Source organism: Miniopterus schreibersii (assembly GCF_964146895.1).
Source record: "Miniopterus schreibersii genome assembly, chromosome: 11".
Lineage (NCBI taxonomy): Eukaryota > Metazoa > Chordata > Mammalia > Chiroptera > Miniopteridae > Miniopterus > Miniopterus schreibersii.
Genome location: NC_138111.1, coordinates 858,775 through 886,600, shown reverse-complemented (window position 1 = coordinate 886,600; position 27,826 = coordinate 858,775). Strand labels below are relative to the sequence as shown.

The window sequence follows — 27,826 nt, the reverse complement described above, 5'->3', positions numbered from 1 at the left end:
CTGAGGGTGAGCCGCTGAGGGGACATGTCTCACGTGTCCCAGGCTACTCGGCTCTCTGCTGTGCCAGCCAACAAACTTGTTCTTGCTGATGTGTGAGACTTCCCTATGTATTCTGGGATATGCTAATCCTCTACCTGCAATACTTTTTGGAACTATCTTCTGGTCTTTTCTTTGCCTTTCACTTATTTTGTATTACAAAAGTGTTTAACACAGTCCAGCGTAGCCATCTTTTCTTTCAGGGTTTCTGCTTTTTGCACCTTAAGAAATTCCTCTCCCTCCCAAAGTGACCAACGTATTTTTCTGTTTTCTTCACATCGTTTTAAGGTTGGTTTTTCACACTGAGGTTTACAATATGACGGGGTCTGTGGTTACTGTCCTGCGAACGCACCGGGGTGCAGACCTACTGCTCTCCCACGTGGAAAGCCTGATCCCCAACCCACCTTTTAACATTCCGCCCGCACCCCTTGAATTCTGCCTCTGCTCATACCACCAGCTTCCTGCATAGGTCTGGGCATTGTTCTGGGTTCTCTAGCGTGTCCTCTTGGTATCATCTCTTTACACCTCACAACCTTGGTTACCGTAGCTTCTGTAAAAGTCTTATCTACGGTGAGGCGAACCCCTCCTCCCCGAGTTCCTGGCCATTCTTAGTTGTTGACCCTTCCACATGATCCAGATGCTAAATCCCAAGAGCAGCCCTGCGGGAGCCTGGAATCAGGACCCCACTGAACTCATAGATTAAAGCTGGGCAGCTGGTGCCTCACCACCAAGGTTTCCCTTTCATGGATACAGCCCTTCATGAACTCGTTTCTTAGGTCCTTTCATAGCAACTTATTATTTCACCCATGGAAGTCGCGCATGCTTCCAGAAGATTTATTTTGGGTACCGTGTAGCTTTTGCTACTCCTGGGAGTGAAATCCTTCGTTTTAGCTGACTTTTCTAATCGATTGCTGCTGTTACATAAAAGCTGCATTTTTGTATGTTCACCTTGTACTCAGCAACACTGTGGGCTCTCGTATTTCTACTTGGTCATCTCCTATCCTGTTTGCGAATAACAGTTTTGTTTGTTCCTTTCCACTCTCTGCCCTTCTTTCTCTGGCTCCATTGCCTTCGCTGCTGAACGCCAGGCGCCCGTTTCTGCTTTGATTACGCCGTCCACCTGTGCTAGTCTGGGTACTCCAGAGAAACAGCCGGTGGAGACGTCCAGCAGGAACAGCTCGCAAGGCTATGGAGCTGGGAGGTCCCAAGTGCAGTCAGCAGGGAGAGGCATTAGTCCCAGTCTGAGCCTGAAGCGAGACAAGACGGACGTCCCGGCTGAAGAGTCGGGCGATTCTCCACTCTCACCGGGGCATCTGCTCTCCTCAGTCTACCGGTGCTCGTGTTGGCCACCCAGACACATAGACCCTTGGAAACAACGCTCAATCCGAGCACCCACAGGTGCAGGTGACACAAGCTCTCTGATGCTAGCTGTGGTCTTTTCAAAATAACCATTTTGTTGAGATATAATTCAATACCATATAACTCAATCCTTTAAAGTGTATATTCAATGGTTTTTAGTATACTCTCAGATGTGTGCAACCATCACCGATTTTAGAATATTTCCATTTCCCTCAGAAAGAGAAACCCATGCCAATTAGCGATCACCCACCTTGCTGTGGTTTATTTTTTAAATCCTATCCATTCTTAGTGAAAGATGTTATCACAGAATTGATGTTTTACTGCTCATTGCCTAACCTGTAGAGACAGGCAATCACAGGACACACTCGCACGACTGCACAAACACAGCACAGCTGTGAGGCTCTGTTTTATACCCAGCTGAATTTGATCTTTAATGTTTTACTGCAGATTGCTGGCATCTCCCTTCACCAAGAAAACATGTCAGGCACCTCTGAGTGTCAGACAGTGTGTCTAGGTGCCCAGTACGGTAAGTGGACCAGACAGAGGCCCGCTCCTACGGCTGCACCTGGTCACTGCGATGGTCCGTTGGGCAGAGCCTCTCGGTGTGGCATTGAAGGCGCACAGGGCAGGCTCAGCCCCTCCTGCCACACCCTGCACTCCTTCCTGTCTGGACCCACTCCTGCCCACTCCCCTCGCCTGACTGCCAGCACCCCCCTGGTCAGCTAGTCCTGCGACCCACAGACAGAGGGCGATCCTGCCTGTCACCGAGCAGATCACACTGCTCCGGAAAGCCCTTGGCCTCCCTCTGCCTTGGAGACCATTCATCTGTGTCCAGAGGCAGGATCCTCCTTCCCACTAAGTGCTAACCTCTGGGAGACCAGACTGTGGAAGCCATAGCCTGTGAGAGCCCAGGCTTCCAACGCAGCAATCAGAAGGTAAGAGAGGCCATGGGCTCGCAGGCATCCCACACTCAGGAAATCCATGGACAGGACAGACACAGAGTGACTCCAGGTGAGGTCAGACTGGAAGTGGGAGGAGGACAGTCCAGGTCCTCAGCTAGGAGCAGGGAGTCCTCTGGGAGCAGCTCGCTCTGCTTGCCCGACACTGAGGACTAAGAGGCTGCAGGGCTCCCACCAGGACCAAAGAAGAAGAGTTGTCACGGGAGGCATGTGGGTGCAGAGCACCAGGACCCAGTTACTCTTAGCAGTCACCCAATTTGGCTGGAACAGCCCCTCTCCAGGCACACGCTGTGAGCTCCAGCTTGGGCTGGGGTGAGGGCCAGCAGCCCCCCGAGGTCAGGGGCAAGCTGAGCCCTGGCCTGACCCATGTGGCCTGCAAGACTTCCCTAAGAGTCAGCATGGGCAAAACAAGACCCCCATGCTGCTTGGTCTCAGACATAGCATTCGGAGGCCTCATGGGACAAAAGTGGTTGGCAGGAGCATCTGTGGAGCCATAGCCCTGAGAGGGAAAGTGCTCAAGGAAAAGAGTTCACGGGGAGTCCCGTGAAGCCCACAGAGACAGGGCGGTGCACTCGCAGACAGGGGAGGGCTGACGGTAAGTCTGGGGCACTTTGTTGTTTCATCCTCTAAGACAACAGGCAGCTGTGACCCCAGATTCTTGGGCCTGAGAGAGAAGCTGGGGTTCCCTGCGGACAGCATCACAGGACACGGGGGACCTGTGGGCTTATCCCTACTTTTCTCTTCTGCCTGTGGTAACCTGTCTGGAATGGGGGCTGTCTGGGTTGTGCAGAGGTGCTGAGGAGTGGAGGAGAGGCTGCCTTCCCAGCACTGGAAGAGCTGAGCAGGAAAGACATGCCTGGATCTCGAACTCTTACCTGGAAGACAGTGAGGATGGCGGCAGGGAAGGTGTCAAAGTTGGTCGTTGGAGTCTCATCTTTAAAGTTGAACCTGAGAAAAACAAGAAGTCTTGGGAAAAGGCAAGCCCATTGGGAGCCAGGACCTGGCCCCTCGGCACCCAACACTAGTCACAGGCAGTACGTGGACAACCTTCAGGGAAGAGGGAGATGGAGGAGGCCTCGGGGAGAGCACCATTGCTCTGAGCCTGGTCTCCCCTCCCCTGCAGGGCCTTGTCCTGTCCCCCAAGCAGCTGCTCTGGGCCTGGCCACCCCACCCCCGTGGGGCCACATACTGTCCCCCAAACAGCTGCATGCCCAGCAGGGCGAAGACCACAATGAACAGGAAGAGCAGGAACAGGAGGCTGATGATCGACTTCATGGAGTTGAGCAGTGACACCACCAGGTTCCGCAAAGAGTTCCAGTACCTGTCAGGGGCCGACGGTCCAGTCTGAGCTCAAGGCTGAGCCCAGCTGGGGATGCCAACTCTGGACACTGACTTCACATTTGCTGGGGCTCTCCGTGGTCACACCTGTGGCTTTGGGACCTTCTAAACTCCAAGGGCCACACACCTGGAGTGAGGTAGAGCTTTTCTCCACCATTCCAGATCCACCATCCTTGTCAGCAGGACCCAGGGGGATGGCACGACCGATGTGTCCTGTGCTGACCTGCCCCTGACATCTGCTCAGCAGAATGACGCACGTCCCTCAGGCATCCACACCCGACCCAACACCCAACCATGGCAGTGCCTCATGCTGTGCAGGTAAGCGCATGCTGTGCAGGTAAGGACGCACGTTTGCCACCAGCCTGCACAGAAGGGCCTGCAGGAGGACACACGTCAACACCGCAGCCTTCCACGCAAAGATGCTGTGAGTCCCCCTCTCACTCCCTAGCATTCCCAGCACCCCTTCCACTCAGGGTCCCAGACCCCGAGTCCCTCTCATTCTCTTGGACCCTCAGCACACAGGCCTGGGCTGTTTTATCACTTTCCGTATTTATACAATTATAAGCCAGAGAAAGAGATTGCAGACAGCTAAGACTGAAACTGGCACCATGAATTCCTGGAACAAGCATGCAGTGTATGCCACCCCCGTGCGGCCTGCACTTCTCCCCTCGCGCCCAGGAGTACGCAGGGATGTACTTCGTGACTTTGAAGATCCTCAGCAGCCGGAGTGCCCGCAGCACGCTGATCCCAAAGGAGGTTCCTGGCTTGATGGCAGCCCAGACCACTTCGAAGATGCTCCCTACAATGACCTGCAAGGGAGGTGTGTTCAGTCTCCAGGTGCACATTCATCCGGGATGTGCATGACTGTGCAGCGTCCCCTTGTGTGCAGTTGCCCTCTGCAGCCCTTACCCTGCCTGCCTTGTCTGCAGCTCAAGCACACGCTTCACACAGAGCTGCAGGGCTACAGGCCCGGTGCCTGTCCTCTCTTCCATCCCACCCATGGATACCAGGAGGACATAGGAAGGAGGTGACCCCAGCGTCCTCCTAACACGGTGGGGCTGGGCCTGCTCTCACGGGCCAGCAGGGTCTGCTTCCTGGAGCTCCCTTCCTGGTGCAGCCACTGCTGACGTGTTCAGACTCAAAATCTGCATCTGGAGTCTCATCAGCTCCCAGTGACCAGAAGCCACACGTGCCACCAGGAACTTACTGTGGCCAGCCTGCCCTTTGTTCCAACACTGCCTATGCTGGTGCACTGGGGCTTGTGGGCAAGGGCACGCCCTCCCTCCAGTTGTCCTCAGAGGGCTCTCCAGGAAGGGCCGTCCTGGGAGGGTCTGGTGTGAGGGAGTTAAGAATGGGTGCTGGCCTGGGCACAGCAAACCCCTCCCTAGCTCTCCCTGCACAGGACACCCAGCCAGGCCGACTAAATGCCCTCCCCGCCACCTGCCAGCACACCTCATAGCACTCTGGACTCATGTCAGCAAGAGTGCCCCTCCTCATTTTCTCTAACCCAACCTCCACAGCTGGTGTGTACAACTCAAATGTCGAGCATCAGTCTCTGAGGTTCCATCTGACTGCTCTTGACTCATACGTTATCCAAGGTTTCAGTCATTTCCACCCATTCCACATCCACTTCAGATCTGACCAGCTCACGTCGGGCAGAGACCTTAGTACATCACTGAGACTTCCCAGTGGTTACCAAGGGCCCATGAACCTGCTCGTCAGGTCCACTGGTCACACCGGCTCCGAGTCACCCCAAATGGCTACATCATTCAGGGATGATGAGTGTGCTGCCAATAGCAGCTACACCAACAGCTCAATGCCTGCTGTGACCAGGACAGCATGCCGTGTGAGATGAGGTGGCCGCATCTGACCATCACCAGAAACTCTTCTCAGCACTCATACAGCCTCCGGATGGGGCCCAGGGTTGAAGACAGGGTTTTCCAAAACTACTTTCTTTTGGTCTTACAGAATCTCTCCTCTTTTCCATTAATTCTCAAAATGGGTGCCCACAAGTTCAGCATGTAGGTAGCCTCTAAGATAACCCAACGACCCCAACTGCTCGGTGTTTACCCCGTTGTATAATCCTGTCCCCTTGAGGATGGGCTGGACCTAGTGACTCAAGTCTAGCAAATGGAATGTGATGAAAGTGATGAGATGTCCCCTGTGGATTCCCTCTTGGGTCGCCAGCTGCATGCGGTAAGGACTTGAAGACGGCCTATGGAGAGGCCCCGTGACCAAGACCTCAAGTGCCAGCAACCACATGAGTGAGCCTGGAAGCTGCAATGCGTGTGCACTTAGAAGTGAGCTGTGCAGCCCCAAAGGAGCCGGTGATGAGTGCCACCTCATGAGAGATATCGAGTCAGAGACACCCAGTTACGTCACACCCTGGTTCCTGATCCACCAAAAGGAGGCAATGTATGCTGTTCTAGATCACGAGGCTTTGGGGCAATTGTTGCACAGCGAGAAAGAACAATACAGATTCGGGAAACAGAAGACGAGGTGCTGCTGTCCTAAAAGCCTAAAACATGAGCAAGGCTCTGGAACCAGAGGAGGACACCGCGCAGCACATCATGAAAGCCCATGGTGCTCACAGCAGCCGAGTCAGAGAATCCCAGATACCAAGGTTGTCACACAGGGCTGCAGGGAAGCGAGGGGGGTCGCGGAGAATTGGAGGAAGGGGTCCTGTTGTGCACGGGCAGAAAGGTTAGCCACCCTGGTTACGTGAAAAGTAGAAAACGGCTTAATGAACTGAGACTTTCAGGCAGAGGGCTGCCGCTGCCACCTGGTGTCTTCTCACTGCTCAGAGTCAAACGTGAGAGGAAAGAGAAGGGACGTGCTGTTCAGTAAAAAGAGGCTAGGACTTGCTAGTTGGGGAATGAATGCTCAGCTTCTCCAGATGGCAAAGATGCCAAACTTAAGAAATGGGTTTGGTCCCCAGACAGGGCACACAGAAGAATCAACCAATGACTGCATAAATAAGTGGAACAACAAATCAATCTCTCTCTCTACCTCTAAAATCAATAAATTTTTAGAAACTTTTTAAAAAGAAGAAATGGCATGGTCTGCCCAGAAATAACCCCACACCTATATGATCAATTATTATTTGACAAAGGAGGCAAGAACATACAATGTAGTAAAGACAGTCTCTTGAACAAATAGTGTTGGGAAAACTGGACAGATACATGCCAAAAAATGAAACTAGATGACCTTCTTACACTATGTACAAGAATAAACTGAAAGTGGATTAAAGACCTAAATGTGAGACTTTGAACCATAAAACTCCTGGAAGAAAACAGGCAGTGAACTCTCTGACGCTAACCTTAGAAGTATTTGTTCTGACCTCTCTCCTTGGGCAAGGGAAACAAAAGGAAAAATGAACAAATGGGACCACATCAGACTAAAGAGTTATGCACAAAAAGGAACTATCAACAAAACAAGAGACGCCTATTGAATGGGAGGAGATACTCGAAAAAGACACATCTTATATAAAGGGTTAATTTCCAAAATATATAAAGAACTCATACAACTCAACACCAAGAAAATAAACAATCTAATTTTTAAAATGGGCAGAGATCCTGAATACACTTCTCCAAAGAGGACACACAGATGCCAACAGACATGTGACAAAGTGCTCAGTGCCACGAATGATCAGAGAGATGCAAGTTAAATCCACAGTGAGGTTCGCCTCACACCTGTGAGAATGGCAGCCATCAATGAGTCAACAAACGAGCGCTGGCGAGAGGAGAAAGGGACACTTGTGTACTGTGGTGGGGACACACTCTGGTGCAGCCACCCTGGAAAACTGTACAGGTTCCCTCTGCCTCCCTGAATAGCAGCCTTTCTTTGCAGCTAAGAAGCGTCTCCCCGAATCGCAGGCACCCAGGTCCCAGAGTATAGCCTGGGCAGCCACGTCTCTCCTTCCCCAGAGATCGGGCAGCACCTTCCCTGGGGCCAGGAAACCTGGGCTCCAGCACTGCCCCTGCAGACTAGCTGGGCACCTTGAGCAGTGACATGTTGGCTCCGGTGCCTCATCTACACTGTGAGGGTGCTGAAGTCTTGGGAGGGTCGGCTCACTGCAATGCTGGTGACAGAAGTTCAAGTTAGCCTCACTCCCGCCAAGGTCCCAGCCCCTCCCTGGCTACTGAGAACTCTGCAGGTAGGTACATCCTTCCTTGGGGTTTGGCACTTCCACTTCTCAGTGCCTCCAGTGGTCAGAATGTAGCCTCTGGGCAGATGCCAGTAGGTCTTGGATCTGGGCTGGTTCATGTAAGCCTTGGGCACCTGCCTTTCTCCTGCCTTTCTCTGGGGCTTCCCTGACCTACAGAGGGTGGTGAAGGGGCTCAGGGTGCTGCTGCCCAAGCCCACAGAGGGAGGGCCAACTGGGTGGTGCACGCGTCTACCCAGGGTCAGGTCTGCAGGCTAAGGTGGGGCAGGACCACAGCCCCCTCGAGCTCTGCTGGGAGAGACTGAGCTGTCCATAGGACAGCAACATGTTTAAAAGATCATAGTGCCACTGATGGTGAGATTCTACAAACAGGGTCAGGGAGGGAAGGAGGAAGTCCCACAGGTAGAAGCAGCCTGGCACCTGCCCCTACCCGTCCATGGGAGGCCTTGCTGACCCACACAAGGTAACAGTTTCCCGGTCCCCTGGGTCACGCTGGGTGGGAGGGACCATGTGCATACTCAAGCAAGGATCCAGCTCAACCCACCTGGACCCCAGCACTGACCCTGCTGAGGCATCTCACTTACCCCAAAGTCAAAGCAGTTGAAGGAGGACCGGAAGTAACTCCTGGGCCCCAAGCCATACATCTTCAGGGACATCTCTGTGAGGAAGAGACCCAGGAAAACAAACTCTGCAAAGTCTAGGAGAAGCCGGAGAAGAGGGGTTAGCTCGAGGCCTCCTCCTACTGGCTCCAGCCCCGCCCAGAGGACACCAGGCCCGGGCCTATCCAGGGGTGAGCCTTCTAGCCGGGTCTGTGGCCCCTGAGCTCTGAAATCTCAGGCCAGTAGAGAATAACCAAGGGACTGGGGGGGACACAGAGAGATGCTCATTCCAGCCTGCAAGGTGGTGCGTGCCTGGTGCTGTGGAACATGGGACAGGCTCAGCGGTGAGCTCCCAGGATGGAGCTCAGCACCCAGAGCAGGGCAGATGGCTGGGAGGCCTGGACCCATCCTACTTCCAGTCCCTGCCCCACCCCACACTCTGATGGCAGGTGGAGTCCCCGAGCCACCTCTTCAGAGACCCCAATCTCTCCACGGTACGTCCCCGAGGGCCTCTGCAGGGCCCCACAGCACCAGGCTGGATTTAACTTTGTTCACCGTTCGCCCATCCTGAGCATCCCCAGTCCACGCCTCTGACATTCTACAGGAGGCTGCTTGGCATGCAGTGAGCCGGGAAACAGGAAAGCGGAAGCATTGCCCACAGCACACACATCACTAGTGGAGTCTTCGTCCTGTGAGCTCTTTAAGCTTTCGGCTCCACATGGCCTGTAGGGCCCTGGGGTGTCAGCCCTGGTCCCTAGGAGGGGAAAGGAGCTCCCCCCTACCCCGACTGCTATCTTCCTCTTTGCCTCCTTGGAATTGCCAAGTCATGACTCAGATCCCCGAGGCCCTCCTTGCGGCTCATGGACACAGGATTGCAAGTCAGCCCTGGTTATGGACACACCCAGATCCAGCCAATCAGAATGAAAGTGGAAACAGCCAGAACCCTAGGAGCCTGGGCTCTCCCTCCTCCGGGACGCAGCAGGAGCAGCCACCTCGTGGCAAAATGAAAGGAGCAGCTACATACCCTGGTCTGTGTGTCTGAAGCCCTTACAGGGAAGATCCAGGTCTGTCTGGACTGGCTTATGCCTGGTTATCCCACTCACTTCCTCCCCAGGGTGCCCAGACCCTCCCTTGTTTCATACTCCCTGATGGGTAAGGGTCTAGCCAATCAGTCTGGCTTCCTGGAACCCGGGCCCAGATCTAGGGCCTGGGCAGCCCTGGGATGGAGCCTAAATGGCCTGTGGGGGCAACTTGGGTCAACACAGGGATCAGACCCAGGGCACCCCAAGGCCACAGGCTATGGCTCCCAAATTCCAGGCTGCAGACCAGAGGTGGTGGGGAGGAGGTAGGGGAGCTGGGCTCGGCTACGTACACAGCGCTGTGGTGAGCCGCTGGGGCTGGTTGTAGTGCACCATGGCCACACACAGCGTGTTCAGGGCCACCACGCACAGCACCACCCAGTAGAAGCTCTGTGCCTTCACCATGCGCCGCACAAAGAACCGGAACATCTTCTCCTTCCTGCGGAAGTAGGACGAGCCCTCCGTCTTCCCACTCTTGAGGCTGGCACGGGCGAAGGGGGACCCTGGGAAAAGGGGGCTCGCTGAGGACATGTGGGGACCAGTGGCCCCAGGACACACTCCCTTCCACCAGATGCGCTCTCGCCCCCCCGCCCCTTAAAACCACCGTCAAGACGCAGCCTTACACACCTGCAGTGGGCCCTAGCCCTGCCCCCATTCCACAGAAGACAGATGGGCATCTCCATGGTTGCTGGGCTCTGGACAGAAGACCTGGTCCCAGAACCCTGGTCACTTTCCAGGAGCACAGCCCCCATGTTCCCAGGCCATCCCAGCTCCTCCCCGTGCCCTGGGGTATCCTGCCACATCTGACCCTCCCCCCCTCTTTAACTTGGTCAGCAGCAATGGGCCTATGGGTTGGAGTAGTGTTATTGGAACAGATCTTCATTCACACCTGTTCCAGGTGTGGTCCTGGTCCAGCCGCAGGGGGAGTATGGCTCACAGCAAACACACGCTCCCTGGAGAGCTGGCCACTGACACTTCTCCTTCCCCCACCCCACCCTAAGGCCCCTCACGTCTGCCCATACCCTCTGCTCTGCTCTGCCCTAAGCGTGGCATGCTCCCGTGGCTGGCCTCTTCCCCACGGCTAGCTCCTTCTCAGCGTCAGGTCTGGTCACCTCCACAAAGGGCCCTTCTCTGGGTACTCCATCTACAAGAGGGTTCTCATGTCCCCAACAATAACCACGAACTCAGACCACCTGCCACCACAGTGGCTTGTGGGCCTATTTCTGCACTGAGCCCAGACCCGACGGCAAGCTCTGTGAGGACGGGGGCCACACACCCTTTCCCCACTAAAGTCCTTCTGGTGCTGGGAGGTTCGGCGTGTGCGTGGGGCAGGGTCTGGCTGTGTCTGAGCAGCACACCCATACCTGCATCAGGGTTTCTCCAGCTTCTGCAATAAGGACTGGGTGTGTGCATGCCTCTCAGTGTTCAGTCGGCTCTGAACACCTGGGCTTGGGCAGCGGGTCCAAGGGTGAGGGTGTGGCGTGTGTGAGAGCATTACGTGACGTCAATGTGAGCGTATGTGCGAGCACGCCTGGACTGTTGGTGGCATGCTAAGAGCATTATCGGGCTAGCATTTTTTTGGGACTCACTGATATGAAAACAGGCCCGAGGCCTTCGAAAAGACTTGTCTACAGCTGAGCAGCCGCATCAGGCAGTGACACTGTCACTCTGACATGGGAGGAGGGTCTGAGCACAGAGCCCATCAGCCAGGCCTCACAGGCACTTCACAGACCCTAATGGCAGCTTCCAGGCACTCCAGATGCCACACCCATCCACGCCCAAGGAGGACGCTGTTCCACCACAGCCCTGCTCCTGGCTCAGCCGGACACAGCTTCCCAGTCCATGTCCAGACATGGCCACTGCCAATCTGCCAGAGCTGGCTCACTCAAGGAGACCTCCCAGCCAGGCTTGCTGAGAGCTGCACAGCACCGAGACCACTGCCGGACACACCAGCTCCCTCCTTTGAGGCAGTGGAAGGGCACAGAGGGCAGCCGGCAGGCAGTGCAGACAAGAGAGACCCACACAGGCAGAGCCATGCACAGACCCGCCCGGTGAACCCACACTGAGGACCCCACCACTTCCTCGGTCATTCAGAGACACACAAGCACGCTGTATAGCACATACCCGCCACACAGCACACACCCAGACCACGACCACTCTCAGAGACCAACCACACACACGCTCTTCCCTACAGGACACATCTATGAACACACAGCCGCTCTGGGAAGGGGGGAGAAGAGAACATCTGACTCACAGGCACCACTGTGCCCACACGTGAACTGCAGGTGCTGCTCCGAGGGACTCCATGGCCGGCCCAGTGAGAACCAGTTGGCTCTGCCTGAGAAAGCCCCACGGGAGCTCTGCCCCCACCCCTGCCTGGCTTCCCACACTAGCCTGTCCCCACAGCAGACACCACACACACCTGCACTCAGCAAAGGCACAGCCGCACAGGGGCATCTGCGGCCACGTTTGCACAAAGCCACATGCCCCCATGTGGCCCTTGAAGCCCCGTGGCTCTGTGCTCCAGCACCTAGTCCAAGAGACCCCAGCGACCGTGCCCCATTTCCTGTCTCCACCCGGAAACCAGGCCTCCAGCGTGTGATGGTCCTACTCGACACGTGCGCCTGCGATGGCTGCCCAAGTGCCCAACACCTGCGCTGCACGCTCTCCAACCCACACGTCCAGCTCACATGTTCCAAACCTAACGCTAGACAGTAGTCCACAAATGCACTGTCCGCTGTACTATCTGGGGCCGCTTCTCTGTCCTATGGAGCCATCCTTGATGTCTTTCTCTCTCTCACACCCACGTCCAGTGGGTCAGCCAACCCCGTGGGCTGGTCTTCCAAATATATCTAGAACCCAACCACTTAACGTCCCCTTGGCTGCTGCCTCCACATCCACGCCATCTGTGGCATCCAGCAGCGGCCTGCACATGGTCCCTGCTCTGTCCCCCACTTATCTCTGCAGCCGGTACCTACAAACCCGAGTGGCTGCCACAGTCCTTCCAGGGCCCTCACCCCAGCCCCCAGCCCACTCACTTCACTCCAGCCACACTGGCCTCCCAACCTCCTTTCACTGCTGCCCAGAATATTCTGTCCCGTGTCCCTGGGCAACCTCCTCACTTCCTTAGCCCTTCATGCAAAGATGACCTCCCTAGCGGTCCACATCCATTCATTTAGCATTCCAGCGCCCAGGCCCTCAGGCCCTCTTGCTGTGTGTCTGTCTCTTGCACACCTGCACCGACACCTGTCTATTCCACTTATCTTGCTGGCTGTCTGATGCCCCTGGGAACGGAAGCTGCACCAGAGAGGCTCTGCTTCGTTCGTGCCGCGGCCCAGGCCTCCCACCTCCCACACCCGATGGGCACTCAGCAGTGAACAAGGAAACGATGAGCACAGGAGACTTTGAAAACTACAAGAGGAAACTACACGCAGCTCTGCAGAAATGAGCTTGAAAAGCCAAGTAAACAGCCAATTTCCTAACAAAGTACAATTGATAACTTCTGTATTTCTAAGTAGATGGACTCACAATCTTAGCTCACCTTTAAAGAACACGTCATTTAGGTGTTATTTTAATTACTTCAAGCCATAGGAAAAGGACTTTTTAAGACTCTCCAGTCCATTTTACAAAACCAGAATAAAGACCAGGTAAAACAGGAGTGGGTGCATCTGTGGGTACATGTGGGCATGCGTGTGCTACCTGAGAAACAAGGGAGGATAAGCTGTAAGCTATTAACGTGGGTTTACTGGGCCTGGGTGGGGACTAAAACAAGGAAAGAATAAGTCAATAAATCAACATACACACCGGCAAACAGACAGTTCTCATCAAACTTACTTTCTCATAAAAGGTACAATAAATGGGAAACAGTTGCTCTGACTCGGTCCACTCACAGGCTGCTGAGGAGCGTGGCGGTCCACACAGAGAAACGCTGTCACTGTTGAGTGTCCCTGTCCCTCGCAGCTGAAGGGGGAGGCCCAGGCCCAGCATGACAGGCCTGGTGGTGGGGAGGGCGAGGCACCCCTGCACCAGACTGAGAGGAACTAAAACACCTCTGAGAAGCTGCCCGGACTTTTCCTTTTTCCATTTGAGAAACAGATGGGACAGAGGCCCCAGAGGCAGCAGGTTCCAGGGACATGGCAAACGGGCTTAGAGGGAGACGGAGAGAAATTTTCGGACCCTATGGTTACTGCCACATGTGGCCCTGGCCTTGGGATGTGCCCAAGGGCTCCATGTCCATAGGGATGGCAGAGCCCAGAGCGGCCAGCAGCCAGCGAGATGAGCTGAAATGAGTGCAGACAGCTAGGCAGCCTGGGTGACAGGCAGGAAGCTGGGTCACAGGCCCGACAACACTCACCCACGGCACAGAGGTCTGCAAACCGGTCCTCTCCCTCCTCAGCATGGATCAGGTCATTTCGGCTCTTCTTGGTGGCTGCCCTCTTCAACACTGCTTTAAACAAAGGGTGGAGAGCAGGGACTGCCTGAGCCAGAGCCCGGCTGGCCCGCCTCAGGGCAGGGGTCTTTCAGCAGAGGATCTGGCATCCTCCCGGGAACTGGGGCCTTTCTCTCATCTCCTGCCATGAAGCTGAAACTGAAGCTGAAGCTGAAGGGAAATGTAATTACTCTTGGTCCTCGGAGCGAAGGGGCCAGGAGCTGGAAGGGTGGCTCCCACTGTTCCTCTTCTCAACGGTGACATCAGTGGGGAAGTCCGTGCCCCTAGCATGCCTAGAAAATGTCGGGTGGAGCAAGGCCAGGCTAGGCCTGCAGATCTGCTCACAGCCCTGGGTATGGCCCCAGGTGACACCACGCAGGTGTGGCCAGGCTGTCTGGCCCCTTCCTGAGCAGGAGTGTGAAGATGGTGGCCATCCTGCCACTGGGGCTGTAGCCCCTGCCCCCAGGCTGTGCTACGTGTCTTTCCATGGCTGTCTGGGAACAGCGTTGCCCTGAGCTGGGGACAGATGCACTTGGTCTAACCTGCAGGGTTAAAGTTCCTAGCAGCTGTTTCTCCCACAGAATGTTCTATGGTGATGGGAATGGTTCAATCTCTCTGACCAATGAATGCAGTGGCACCAACCCCGACTGGCTCCTGGGCACATGAAATGTGGTGACTGTGACCAAGGAACTGTACTTCCACCTTTACTTCACTGTGAGGCACTGACGAGTGAGCTTACAGTCACAGGTGAGCTGCCTCGCTGGACCGCATTACTCTTGGGGCCATGCTGAGAGCACAGGCTCTTGTGACACCCAGCTGAGACCACACGGGTAGCTGTGCTGTGTGAGTCCACTGCCAGCTAGGGCCACTCTTGTCTATGGCACAGCTCGCCAGGGGCATGAGCTGACCACCGCAGGGGCTCTCTCCAGAAAGGCTCTGCCAGGCCTTTGCACGTGTGACGCTGTGCAGGACCCTGGCCTAGCAGACAGCATCCTGCCCCAACATGCAAGCGTGCACACGTGTCGCTGCCCATGGGGCACCAAGCTCGCTCGCTGGGTAGGAGGTGCTAACAGCAGTGACCTACCATCCAGGGGGGACTTCTCCTCGGCATTCTTGTCCTCCTCAGCCAGCATGACTTCCTCTGCGAGTGAGACAAGCCTCAGGTCGGAGCCTGCCTGTCCCTGCCCCGACGCAGGCCCGCCTCTGTCGACAAGACCCTGACTTCCCAGAAACCCATAAGGCCCAGGCTGAGCTTTCTCCACCAGAACGACACCCCATGTCCCAGAGCCCCATGAGGAGGGCCAGGCTTGTCCCCACTCACACATCACCTCCCCTGAGCACAGCCATCCACCAGGTGAGTTCACCCCCAAGGAGGCACTTGTGCAACCTCCCCAGGTGCCAGCAGGTGCCCCACGTAGAGGAAGGAGCGCTGGCCTGCGGCCGGGCAAGGGAGTCAGGGGCCCCACGTTTGACAGGGAGCAGAGTCAGGGTGAGAAGGGGCTCAGGTTAAAGGCAGAACACTGGGTCTGACAGGCAGAAATGAGGTCTAGGCTGGGCCGTGCCATGATCCTCAATTAACAAGGCAAGTGTCCCCAGAGCCACAGGGCCACCTGGTGCTGGGACTCGAGTGAGCTGGAGAGAAAGGCTGCTTCCCTGCAAAGCCCTTTCAGAAATCTCGGCTCTCTGCCACTAGGCTGGCCTCGTGTCCCATGACCAGGGGACCAGGGCTGATAGCCAGTAGGACTTGGGGACAGGGAACCCACAGGACGGTCAGGAGCGTGGCAGCAGCCAGCTCTCACCGGCCTTGAAGATCCACTCCAGGTACCCGTTGAGCTCCCTTTCGATCTGCTGCTGCCGCCGCAGCTTCAGGAAGGCCCGGCGGTTCTCCACCCGCTCACGCTCCTTGGCGAACTCTCTGTGATGCAGGAGCCAACAGTGCACAGATCAGGTGAGTGTGAGCACACTTGTGAGTCCACAAGTGTGCAGCCCCACAGGCAGGGGGCCAGGAAGGGACTGGGACAGGAGATGGGGGCCAAGGGCCGCCCTTCCAGGTAACCTACCACTCTGGTCTCTAACCTGAGCATGCAGAGGGCACAGCAGAACCCCTCCTGCTTAGATGCTTACACTCACAGGGACAGTACCTCAGTCCCCACAGAAGGGGCTCTAGAGAGCAGGGACTAGCCCACATCTCCCTGCCTAGAACTGGCCTGCCACCACCCTCCATGTGCCAGGCCCTGCTGCCTGTCATCCTATGACAGCTTCTGGATAAGAATTCCCCAGAAGAGAACTTTCGCTGCTTCCTCTGCTGGTTCAGTCCCAATGCCATTGCTAGAGGAGGAACAACACTGGGAACAGGAGAGAAGTTGCTGGATCACATGCACAGGTACACACACGCACACATGCTCATATACGCACACATGCGTGCGCACACACATGCACGAGCGCACACACGCATCCAGCCTGGCCAAGCTTTCTCAGTTCGGGGTTGGGGCAGGATCCAGGCCCCCAAAGTGTGGGCAGGCACCCCCACAGCAGAACAGCATGTTGTCCTCAGCCGAGAGGCTGTTTCTCTTCCAGGAAAAGCAGCTCTGGGCTTGCTGGAGTCTGGCAGGCCTGACTCCTGGAACACAGCCACAGAGAGGGAGAACTTGGCTCTGACCAGGACTGACCTCTAGCCTGGGGCCAGCGTCCGCCAGGGCCTGAGCTGAGCTGTGCATCCCAGCAGTGAGAGGAAAGAGTTCCTGCCTGACCTCCTCCCCAGGTCCTGAATCTATAGAACACAGGGTCCCAAGGGCAGGAGGACCTGGGGGCAGGGACAGGGCCATGACAATACTGCAGACTCAGTCCACCAGCTGCCAGCAGGAACCTGCTGTGCCACCCAGGCTCTGCCCTTCTCCAGCTACAGTTCTCAGTGGAGGAATCACCAACTCTGCTTCTCCAGGGTGCAGGGAGTGTGAGAGCCCAGGCAGGAGGAAGAACAGGCTGAATCCCTAGAGCAGCTCCCTCCCACCCAGACATGGCAGCGCTGCAGCTGCCTATGGGTGAGCCCCCACCCCCACCCAATCTAGGCTGCCTGGCAGCATCTAACCACTGCTGCCTTGGAGTGTGCCCAGTGAGGGACCTACATGCAGTGTGCTGGACGCTGGCTTTAGGGACCCCACCATCGAACTGGAAGAGAACCCTGGGGTCCCTTGGCTAGACCTGCCATCCGAGGGAGGGCTCAGCTGAGATGATTAGAAAAATCATCCCCAGAGGCCAGGATGCTCCCAGGGGGCATGAAGGCTAGGAAGATACAATGTTGGTGGCCCCACTCCCCACAGCTCTGCCCACCCCAGTCCCTGCTGCACATCCTCCAGAGGGAGCTGCTCAAAGCCATGACCACCTCCCCACTGTGCACTGTCCTCAGACCAGGGCCCACACTCCTCACAAGCCTGGCTGCCAGCCAGCCCCAACCCTCTCCCCACCACACACTGGCTCAGCTCTTAGCATCCGGGGATCTGAGCACATGCACCACACCCTGTGTACCTCTGGGCCTCTACTCAGACTCTTCTCCACCTGGTGGGTCTCCTCCCTTCTTCACCAAGCTCATCCCTGGTACCCTCTGTGTCTCAGCTGAGATGTCCCTCCCCGAGGTGTGCACTTCCCCAGACCAGGATTTCTACACCCGTCCCCAGCGCTTTGGGCCTACCCAGTACCTGTGCAGGTGCTTGCGAACATGCTAGTGACAAGCACAACCCTCACAGGAGAGGACAGAGACTAGGGACACGTTTCAGAGCCAGAGCACACAGCCTCAGGCCTCCACTGTCCTCTCTGTGGCTATTCCTTTCCAGGACAGGATGACAGCTGCCCCCTGGGTCCACCAGGCTCTCCTCCCAGCCCACCCCAGGAGCCCTGGGCCTCAGCAGGAATCCTCAGGGTGGGAGGAAGGGAGACCTTCTCCTCCAACCTTACAGGGGGTCTGATGCCAAGGTGGGGGCAGGGAGGCAGGCCAGGCCCGGCATCCTCTACCTTCTTCCCAGCACGGCATCCTCAGCCTCGGTCCACATGGGACAAGATGGCACTGTGTGCCCGCAGGTGTGCCCCTACTTACTCCCAACATGGGGTAAGGAAGCACCTTTTCCAAGCAGGGACTCCAGTCTTATGCCCTCACTGGCCTTTCCTGGAGCTCAGGGGAGAGGTGACAGGGCTCAGGACTGGGCCAGAGCACCTAGTAGTCACCACAACCGAGACTCAGGGCACTTCATTCATTTTCTGGTCACCAGCATTGCCAAAACCCACCATGGACCCAGGTGAGAGGCAGCAGCAGCCCCTCCCCCACAGTCAGAGGCCAGGGTGAAGGCCAGGAAAGGGACAGACAGGGAGAGGTCAGGACGGCAGCACAGAGAGAAGCTGGTCAGTGCTCACGACACTGGGAGTGCCTGCACGGAGGGCAGCCCTGTGGCCAGGCTGGGCCCCACCTCCCCCAGGTGCCTGTCTGACTTCATCGCCTGAGCACAGAGGAGCAGCACCCAGCCCTCATGCCTCTTACCCCGAGAGCACACCCAGTACCAGGTTGAGCATGAAGAAGGAGCCGATGATGATGAGAGGGATGAAGTACAGCCAGTTCCAGGTGTTGCCAGCAGCATCATTTGTCTGGAAGCGAGAGGAGATGAGGAAGGACACGGTTCTTGCCATGGAGGTGCCCTAGCCCCTTCTCACACACTTGGCGGGTTCTAGGCAGGGAGAATCCATGCAAGGGGAAAAGGGTGGTCCAGGCGGGACCTGTGGGCAGACCTGCCTGCCCTTACCCAACAAGGCTCTCTCTGGGGCTGGGGCTCCCAAAGAACAAGGGCCCTCAGCTCTCTCGGCCACGGCCCCGCAACTCTGCAAAGCCAAGGAGCTGTCTCAGAGGGCAGAGGCTGCCCAAGGCACCCGAGGGCTACATGCCTGGCCTCTGCCTGGACACCCCCTTCCCAGGCTGCTCTTTTGTGCAGCCCATGAGAGCCAATGCCCATGTCTGACCTTCTGTCTCCAGCAACTTCCACAGCTCAGAGGAAGGGAGCCAGGACACATGTCCCCCAGATCAACAGCAAGCCCACAAGTTCCCAGAGAATGTTCTGTCCATATGCCTGGTCCAAGATGAAGCCCACACTCAGCGTGGTCTAAACAACTGAATGCCAAGACAGGTATCTCCCAGGCCATCGGTGTTTACAGCACAGCCCGCAGAAAGGTGAATCCAGTTAACTTCCGATGGCTGTTTTGTGTGTCCTGGTCCCAGCTGACTTGGCTTACAGGTGGAGAACCTTTCCCTCCACTGGGCACAGTGCTGGGCATGAACCAACAGTGTGGGAATGCTGGGAGCAGGTGATTACCTGGCCCTGTGATCCCCTCTCCAGAGGCAGCTCTCATCAAGGGTCAGGGTCCCAGGCAGGACAGAGGTAGGACAGCCCTGGAGGACTCCTACCCTCCGGCATCTGCAGACTGGGCAGGACTTTCAGACTCTACCCCCTGAAGGTCCTGGGGCCCCTGCACTGACTGCAAATGTGTGGCTTCTGATTCCTGGACACTGGCCCAGAATACACATTCGGACTCCTAACTGTAAGTGTCATCCACATTTCCTGACCACACCTCTGCCACATCCAGGTACTACTCCACCCATGGGCTACCACAACCACCACAGCCACCAACCTCCCTGAAGAACACCCTCAGAGCCGGCTACTTCCTGGGAAGCAGGAGAAATGCTGCTGCAGTCCTGCCCTCTCACCTATTCAGACTTGGCTGCTGCAACCTCCCCTCTCTAATGGATGGTTCCCGGCAGCAGCCAAGCCACTCTCCTCTCCTCTTAAAAACCAAAGCAAAACAAACAGGACTTGTACTTCTGGGAAGACGGAGTAGACATACTCTTCCTTATTTCTCCCAATGAGTACACTTAATAGCCATGACATCAGATAGAGAGCAAATATGAGAAGACCCTAAAATGGTGGAGAAAGAAAAGAAAGCAGACCAGCAGGGGCCTCTGCACCCACAGTGAGTTTCCTGGGTTTTTATTCGTCTGTCTGTTGCCTCATATATCCTAGACCTGTCGCTGAAGTAGCCTACAACCTGGAAATGCCAATAGGCACAGAAGAAAAACTCAGCAACAAAAGCCAGATCTCTCTCTAACCAAAGGGCAAGAGGCAGCCTAGCAAGACAGAAAGCTCAGACAATTAACTGCACCACTCCAGCCAAACACAACAGGAAAAACTGTGGTGTCACCTCCATCCTTGCCAGCAAAGACCCAGGAGGGAGCCTAGACTTCCACCTGCCCAGACTGTAATGAGGCCACCAACCCATCCACCCCCCATACCAGAGAACAATGAGCAGAGAATAGGGACATTCCTCCTTGACAAGCAGATAACAAGGCCTCTCCTATCCCATCCCACCTCTGTGGGAGCCTGGGTTCCACTCCCACGTGGCAGTAATGAGACACACCACCCCTACCCTACTGAGGTGCTGTCAGGAGGGCCTAATGGAGAGTCAGGGCTTTCACCATCACGCAGCAGTAACAAGGTGACACACCCATCCACACTGTAGAGACCATGTGTAGAGCAGGGAAGCTCACCTAACCCTCTCAACCAGGGAAGCATCCCAGAGGCATATTGAGCCAGAACTACCACCTCCACTCAGTAAAACAGGATGCCTAAAGGGAAGTTTTAACTGAATGGAAAGTCATTGAACTAAATGAAAATGAAAATACAATACATCAAATTTGAAGGACACAGCTAAAGCAGTGCCAAGAAATAAACTTATAGCATTAAATACATACATGACAAAAGAGGAAAAGTCTCAAATCAATAATCTAAGCTCATATCTCAAGCAGGTAGGAAAAGAACAAAACACCAGCACAAACCCAAATCAAGCAGAAGAAAGTAAATAATAAAGACAAAGACAGAAATCAACAAAATTGAAAACAAAAACAATACAAAACCCGGCCAGCCGTGGGTCAGCAGTTGAGCGTCGACCTAGGACCTAGGAGATCGCAGTTCGATTCCCGGTCAGGGCACATGCCTGGGTTGCAGTGGGGGGCGTGCAGGAGGCAGCCGATCAATGACTCTATCATCATTGATGTTTCTCTCTGTCTCCCTCTCCCTTCCTCTCTCTGAAATCAATAAAGATATATTTAAAATAATAATACAGAAAATCGATTTTTTAAAAGTTAGCTTTTTGAAAAAATCAGTTAACTTGACATATCTCTAGCAACACTGACCAAGACAAAAAGAGAGAAAACACAAATGATCACTATCAACTGAAATGGGCTGCGGATTCAAGGTAAGGGAACACTACAAACAATGCCACCGGCATTGGACAATGTTTCTCAAAAACCACAAGCTTTCCACCTCTCTCTCCCTCTCCCTTCCTCTCTCTGAAATCAATAAAAACATATATTTTTTAAAAACCTATTAAAAAAACACAAACTGCCACAACTTGCCCAATATAAAACAGGTAAATTTAATAGTCCCATAATTATTAAGAAAAGCAAAATTGTAATTCTAAAACTTTCCCCAAAAAAGGACACAGTGATCAATGGAATGGAAGTGACAATCTAGAAATAAACCATTATGCTTATGATCAATTGCTTTTTTTTTTTTTTTTTTTTAGCAAGGGTGTCAAGACAACTCAGTAGGGAAAAGAATGATCTTTTTAACCCATGGCCCTGGGACAACAGGATTCCCATGTGCAAAAGAATGAAGCTGGACCCCTGCCTCACTCCATATATAAAAACTAACTCAAAATGAATCAAAGACCTCAATACAAAAGCAAAAACTAGAAAACTCCTGAAAGAAAACATAGGAGTAAATCTTCATGGCTTTGAATTAGGTAATGGATTCTTAGATATGACACCAAAAGACAAGTGGTAAAGAGAAAAATGAAAAAATTGACTCTCATCAAAATAAAAAATCTTTTGCACTTCAAGTGACACCACTAAAACAGTAAAAAGACAACCCACAGAATGTGAGGAAATATTTGCAAATTCCACATACCTGATAATGGTCTACACCCATAATATATAAACAAGTCTTACAAGCTAATAATAAAGTGACAAGTAACCCAATTTTTTATTGGACAAAGGATCTAAATACACATTTCTCCAAAGAAGATGGGTAAATGGTGTAATGAAGACATACAGGATGCTCGACATCCAAAGTCACTAGGGAACTGCAAACCTCAAAGCCAAAAGGAAATACCCCTTCAGTGACAAAGAAGTACCTAGACCATGTAAAAACATAGAGTAGAACAATCCAAACAGACAACGGGCAAAAGACATGAAGAGCTATTTCACGGAAGAAGATGTACAGCTGGAAAAAGGCGTGAAAAGAGCGCCCCATCACGAGCTGTTAGGAATTAAACCACAACGCTATGTCCCTGCACACGTATTAGACAGTCAAGTCAAAACAGCGGCAGCACTGCCACTAAATTATTCCTACACTACTGGTAGATGTAGAATAGAACATGGCCCTCTGGGAAAGTTTTAGTTTCTTAAAAAACTGAACGTGCAACTGCGATAGAACCCTGAAATCGCGCTCCTGGGCATTACCCCAGGGGAACAAAGACTTAGGTTTGCCAGAAACCTGCACACAAATGTGTGGAGCTGTTATTCACAGTGGCCCAAACTGGAAACCACCCCGAGGCTCTCTCAGGTGAGTGTTAATGAAGCGCACTGCTCCACTCACACCCCGGGGACCACCTGGCCATCGAGAGGCTGGGTGAGTATCCAGAGAAGGATGTGGAGTTAAACAGCCAGGACCAAAATTACAGACAGTATGGTTTTGTCTGCATGGCGTTCTTGAAATGGCAAAACTGGAGTCAGCCCCCAGGTCAGTGGCTGCCAGGGACCAAGCAAGGGACCCTGCAGGGATGGAGCAGGGTCTTCCCTGGCTGTGAAGCTGCTAGTTCTGCAGGTTGTTGCCATGACAGGAAAGAAGACAAGGATGCGTGGAACCTGTTATTTCTCACCACTGTTACTTCAAAACACTTAATTTTTATTTATTTTATTTATTTTATTTTTTATTTTTCAAATATATCTTTACTGATTTCCGAGAAAGGAAAGGAGAGGGGGAGAGAGAGAGAGAAATATCAATGATGAGAGAGTCACTGATTGGCTGCCTCCTGCACGCCCCCCACTGGGGATGGAGCCTGCAACCCGGGCATGTGCCCTGACCGGGAATTGAACCCCAATTGCCTGGATCCTAGGTCGATGCTCAACTGCTGAGCCACGTCCGGCCGGGCAAAACACTAAATTTTCAAAAGTTCCCACATCTCCCCGCATTACCTCCTACCGCCCGGCTCCAGATCAGAGAAAATCCTTTGGAGCTGATGCTACCTGCCATCCTCAGCTCCATACTGCCTTCTGCCTTTAACCTGCACGTTCCAGGGATTTGTGCCCGCCCTGCCCTGGTCAAGTTTACCAGCATCTTCCTTGACCTCTCACGGCACCTGGACTGGCTTATCACATTCTTGACTCAGAGCCCACTCGGTGCTCGGATTTCCCCGACTCTCAGTGAGTGTTCACTACCCAGGTGATCTCATCCTCCCCCATAATTTTAAAACATCATTCATGACTTCAAACATAGCCCCCATCTGCCCTGCTGCCCCTCTCATCTACCCAACTGCACACTCAACATCCCCACTTGGACCTAACGGTCAACAAAAACTTCACAGGTCAAAACAGGACTCTGGGCTCCACCTCCACTCTGTGCAGAGGGAACACTGAACTAACACCCTGCTCCCAATGCTCCCCTCCCCTCAGAGAAAGGCACCCCCTCCCCCCCCAGTGGCTCAGCCCACACCTTGAATTCCTCTCCCTCTCTTGGCCCCACATGCAGACAACGGGCCAATCGGCTCTGAGCTGCCTTCAGAGCACACGCCTTCCTCAGGTTGAATGTGACCAGTATAATAAGCGTGTCAGAACCACATGCATGTAATCATAAAGCAACACTACCTCCCACTGGCCCTCTGACAGAGTGTTGGCCCTGGAGGAAAGTCTGGAGAAGTCCTGACAGAAAGTTCCACAATCGCCCCAAGGAGAAAAGTCTTGATTCAGTAACTGTGTCCAATTCAGCTGCTAATAAACTGGTCAACGTGCCAGCAAAGCAGGCCACCATCAGCAGGGAGGGCCTCGTGGCCCCTGTGCACCAGCCAGCACCCATCCCCTCCCACAGCTGGCTGGCAGACCTGCAGCCAACGACAAGAGGGAGGAGGGGACAGGCAAGTTCTTCCTTCATCCTAGGCCCCATGGGAATTGACTGCTGACTCCACTTTTCAAAATGCTGGGAGCTCTTTCTGCCCCAGCCGGAGAAGTCCCCCCATTGCCAGGTCTTCAGGAGTCTACACTGAGGGGATATTCTCTGTTGAGACCCCATCATCTCCTCATCGGAATTCAAAGGGGCTCCTGGCTGCCAACGGTCCCCCAGCTACTCCTGGCCCAGGACAGCCCCTGCCCCCCCCCCCCGCCCCGATTGTGCTCTCCAGTGGGAACCAGAAAGCCCTCCCCTGGGCTGCAGATGAGGAGCAGGCTCTCCCTCCAGAGAACTGTCTTCACACATCCTGTCTGATCTCCAGCAACCGGCCCTGTTATCCCTCCCTCTGAACAGTGGCCCCTTGCTCTGGGGGCAAGCCTCACGGCACATCACCATCACCACATCCTGGTGCCCCACCAAACTTCTAAGCCACCATCCCACGGCAACTGCATGTCTGGCTTCTAGACCTACCTGTCCTGTCCCCCCGCTCCCCCACCAAGTGTTTCTTTAAAACACTAGCCCTTATCAAGCCCTTATTTACTGAATGCCTCCTGCTCACCACAAATATGCAGCACCTCAGGGAGCGCCCAGCACCCAGGGGTTCCCATAGAAGTTTGTGTTAGATGAAGCCTCTGTGGCCCTTTATTGACCGTGCCTCCTGCCCACGGTCTGGTTTCTGCCCAGGCCCCCCCCCCCCCCCCCGGGGCACAGGCCCACCGAGGAGTCACCTGGCCTCCAGCCAAGCCTCAGTGAGCACTGGGCAGCACAGACTTGCCCTGCAGTCTCTCATTTGGGTGGGGCTGGCAAGGATGTGGCCGGCTCAGAGCTATTTTTAGGGTCTGTCTTTGTGAAAATTGTTCCTTTATCAGCTGTAGGGAGAGAACAGCCAAGTGCCTCATCCCTGCCTTTGTCCCTCGATCAGACAGAGCTGTCATCAGACTCGACTCCCACCCCACAAAGGAATCTAGTTCATCAGACCTCGGGCCAGCTCTCTCTAATTCCTCGTTCCTTCTGCCTGCTCCCGAGCACTGACCAAGCACCTGCTGGGTGCCCAGTCCCGAGATTTACCTGGGTCTCCATGAGCCCCCCGGAGGAGGCAGAGCCACCAGCAGGAGCTGCGGAGGCTGTGGGCACAGGGCTCCACGGGCTTGCAGCCCAAGCCCCATCCTAGTGCACATGCACATGTAAGGATTCAAAGTGAAGTACCTCATGCTGCAGGGTCCCCCCAACCACTGCCTCAGAGCAGAACACACCCTCTAGCTACGCAAAACCTAGCAATCCACCAGCCACCAATTCCTGGCTCCCACACACCTTTCCTGCCCACCTCCCAAAGTCCCTGAGACACTGATTTAATTGCTTCCCTGCCCTGGTGGTTCCCAGGGCTCTAGAGGCAGAAGGTGCTGGGGGAGGGGAGACTACCACATTAAAAAAAGACAGAGACTTGCTCCGGAGAAGTGTGTCAGGTGGGAGAAGGTGGGAGTGACATAGGTAATCAGGCCTCCCCCCAGGGTTATACACAACTTCTGTGATGGGCGCCAAACCCAGACTGCCCAAAACTGCTGAGCAGGGCTGCCATCCTGGAGTGAGATCAGAACAGAAACAGAGGAACAAGACACAGGCTCACCCAGGCACCCGGCACGATGACCCAAGTATCCCCAAGCCCCGGCTCAGTGCAGCCCCAAACCCTACCTGCTCCTCAGGCAGCCCCACTGTCCCTCTCTCCACTCTGAAGACCCCAGCAGGGACACTCAGCTCCTTGCTAACAGCAAGCTGACCCCGAGCCCTCGGACCTGAGGTGAATCAGTCAACTTCCCCAGCCTCAGCTCCGTCAGGTGGTAGTGGGATCACACTAGACTCCTAGTTCATGTATAAAACTCCTCCCAGGCTAGACTTGGAACAGATGACACTGAACAGGAGCGCCTGGGGCTACACTCCAGCCTTGAGTAACCAGTAGGAGCACCGGCTCTGGAACTTTGTTTTCTGGCCTCCACCAACCGCCTGCAGTCCACTTTCCTAGCAGACACTGTCCTGGAGGCTGCAGGTTCCAGGTCAAGCATCTGAGATGAGGATGATCACAGTGGACCCCTGGGGGGGTCTGAAGGAAGGAGTCAGGGCGGGGCAGAAGCTCTCAGGTCAGAAGCGTTGCCCGATGGGGCCTAGGAGCTCCAGGGCCAAGAGATGACTCACGCTGTAGAGGATGTCTGTCCAGCCCTCCATGGTGATGCACTGGAATACTGTCAGGATGGCGAACAGGATGTTGTCGAAGTTGGTGATGCCAAAGTTGGGTCCTGGCCAGTACTCCCGGCACTCGGTGTCTCCCTCACACAGCCGGGCAGGCGCCTCTTTGCCACAGGGGAAGTCGCCCACTGGGTCTCCTTCTGTGGGTAGGAAAAGGGAGCTTGGACCCTGAGCTCGGCAGTCCCAAGTCTTCCAAACCCTCCCAGTCTGGAGACCCCAGCACAGGAGGGGGGATCTGGCACCCATAAAAACTCCTTCAACTTTCTACTGCCTTTCTCACCCCTACCCAACTGTCCCCTCTTGTCTGTAGCCTGACCCTAAGCTCAGCCCCCTCCCCCGCCCCCGCTGGAACTGTCCATCGCTGCTAACCTGGCTCAGGACTCATTCATCTTAAAACCAGGAACAGCACACTCCTCACCCCAGGTCCTCCCACCTCCACCACATGGTTCTCCTGACACGCACACCTGCCTCTCGCTCCAGAGCCACCTCAGTCCCCATGCTCATCAGGCAGGGGACCCAGAGCCAGCCCATCCTGTGCCCAGGAGAGAGCTGGGGGAGGCACTGCCCTGGCCCCACAGAAGGACGTCAGAGAAACACCAGAACCTCAGTGCTGATCTCTGGGACAAGATGCAAGCAGCAGATGCTAATCCCTCCACTCTCCAAACCCCAGTGAAAGGAGCAAAAAACGATTTTCAATACATAGAAACCACTCCTGTCAAAACGGAGAACTTCTGGTTAACTCTAAGATGAAACCAACACTCCCAGGTTCAGAAAGCAAAGGTAACCATGCGGGGTTTGTCCTCTCCCTCCAAACATTTTAATGCACAATCGTGAGACGGGAAAGTCACTGCCTGCTTGTAGTTAGCTGCATACTCTCGAGTGAAGTTTTATTTCCTGCTCTCAGGTTCTTAACATTTTTTCTTCCTTGTCTCCTGGCTGTGATGATTGGCGCTGGAAGACTGGATGTAACCGCGGTGCCTCTGTTTTGTTCAAGCCTTTGAAGGGAAGGCTCTCAAGACTTGCAACAAAGGATGAGGTTTGCAGGAAACTGAGAAATGTCTAAAAAAAACTCCCTTTTATTTATTGTTGGAGCAGGGACTTTTTAAAAATCCTGAGTGACTTAAGTTTCAGTAAAAGCTTTTCCCGCATCTACTGAGCCTGTCACGTGGGTTTCCTCTGTGAACGTTTCTGCAGCTCAAACTTGTGTCCTCCTCTTGCCCCCGTTCTTGCGCTCCCAGCAAACCCTGTGGGCCCCGCAGCCCGTCCCAGGGCGCCTTCAGTGTGCCGCTCGCACTCAGAGCCCCGCTGTCCTGTTTCCCGGGACACAGCTCCAAGCTCCTGCCATCCCTGCCAAAGCCACACAGCTCC

At 54.7% G+C, this 27,826-nt stretch overlaps 1 protein-coding gene across 3 annotated transcripts in view; it reads right to left on the bottom strand.

The window, feature by feature from the left end:
* Nucleotides 1-27,826, bottom strand: part of CACNA1B (calcium voltage-gated channel subunit alpha1 B) — a gene marked incomplete at its 5' end in the record, with an annotated part of 127,616 nt that overhangs the window by 78,387 nt on the left and 21,403 nt on the right. For all 3 annotated transcript variants that reach the window (XM_081152145.1, XM_081152144.1, XM_081152146.1), the window contains 10 exons: nucleotides 3,230-3,302; nucleotides 3,544-3,675; nucleotides 4,389-4,501; nucleotides 8,442-8,554; nucleotides 9,829-10,038; nucleotides 13,890-13,979; nucleotides 15,049-15,105; nucleotides 15,764-15,879; nucleotides 18,493-18,596; nucleotides 26,408-26,598. In XM_081152145.1, coding sequence (XP_081008271.1) covers nucleotides 3,230-3,302; nucleotides 3,544-3,675; nucleotides 4,389-4,501; nucleotides 8,442-8,554; nucleotides 9,829-10,038; nucleotides 13,890-13,979; nucleotides 15,049-15,105; nucleotides 15,764-15,879; nucleotides 18,493-18,596; nucleotides 26,408-26,598 — 1,199 coding nt within the window. The remainder of the gene's footprint in view (nucleotides 1-3,229; nucleotides 3,303-3,543; nucleotides 3,676-4,388; nucleotides 4,502-8,441; nucleotides 8,555-9,828; nucleotides 10,039-13,889; nucleotides 13,980-15,048; nucleotides 15,106-15,763; nucleotides 15,880-18,492; nucleotides 18,597-26,407; nucleotides 26,599-27,826) is intronic.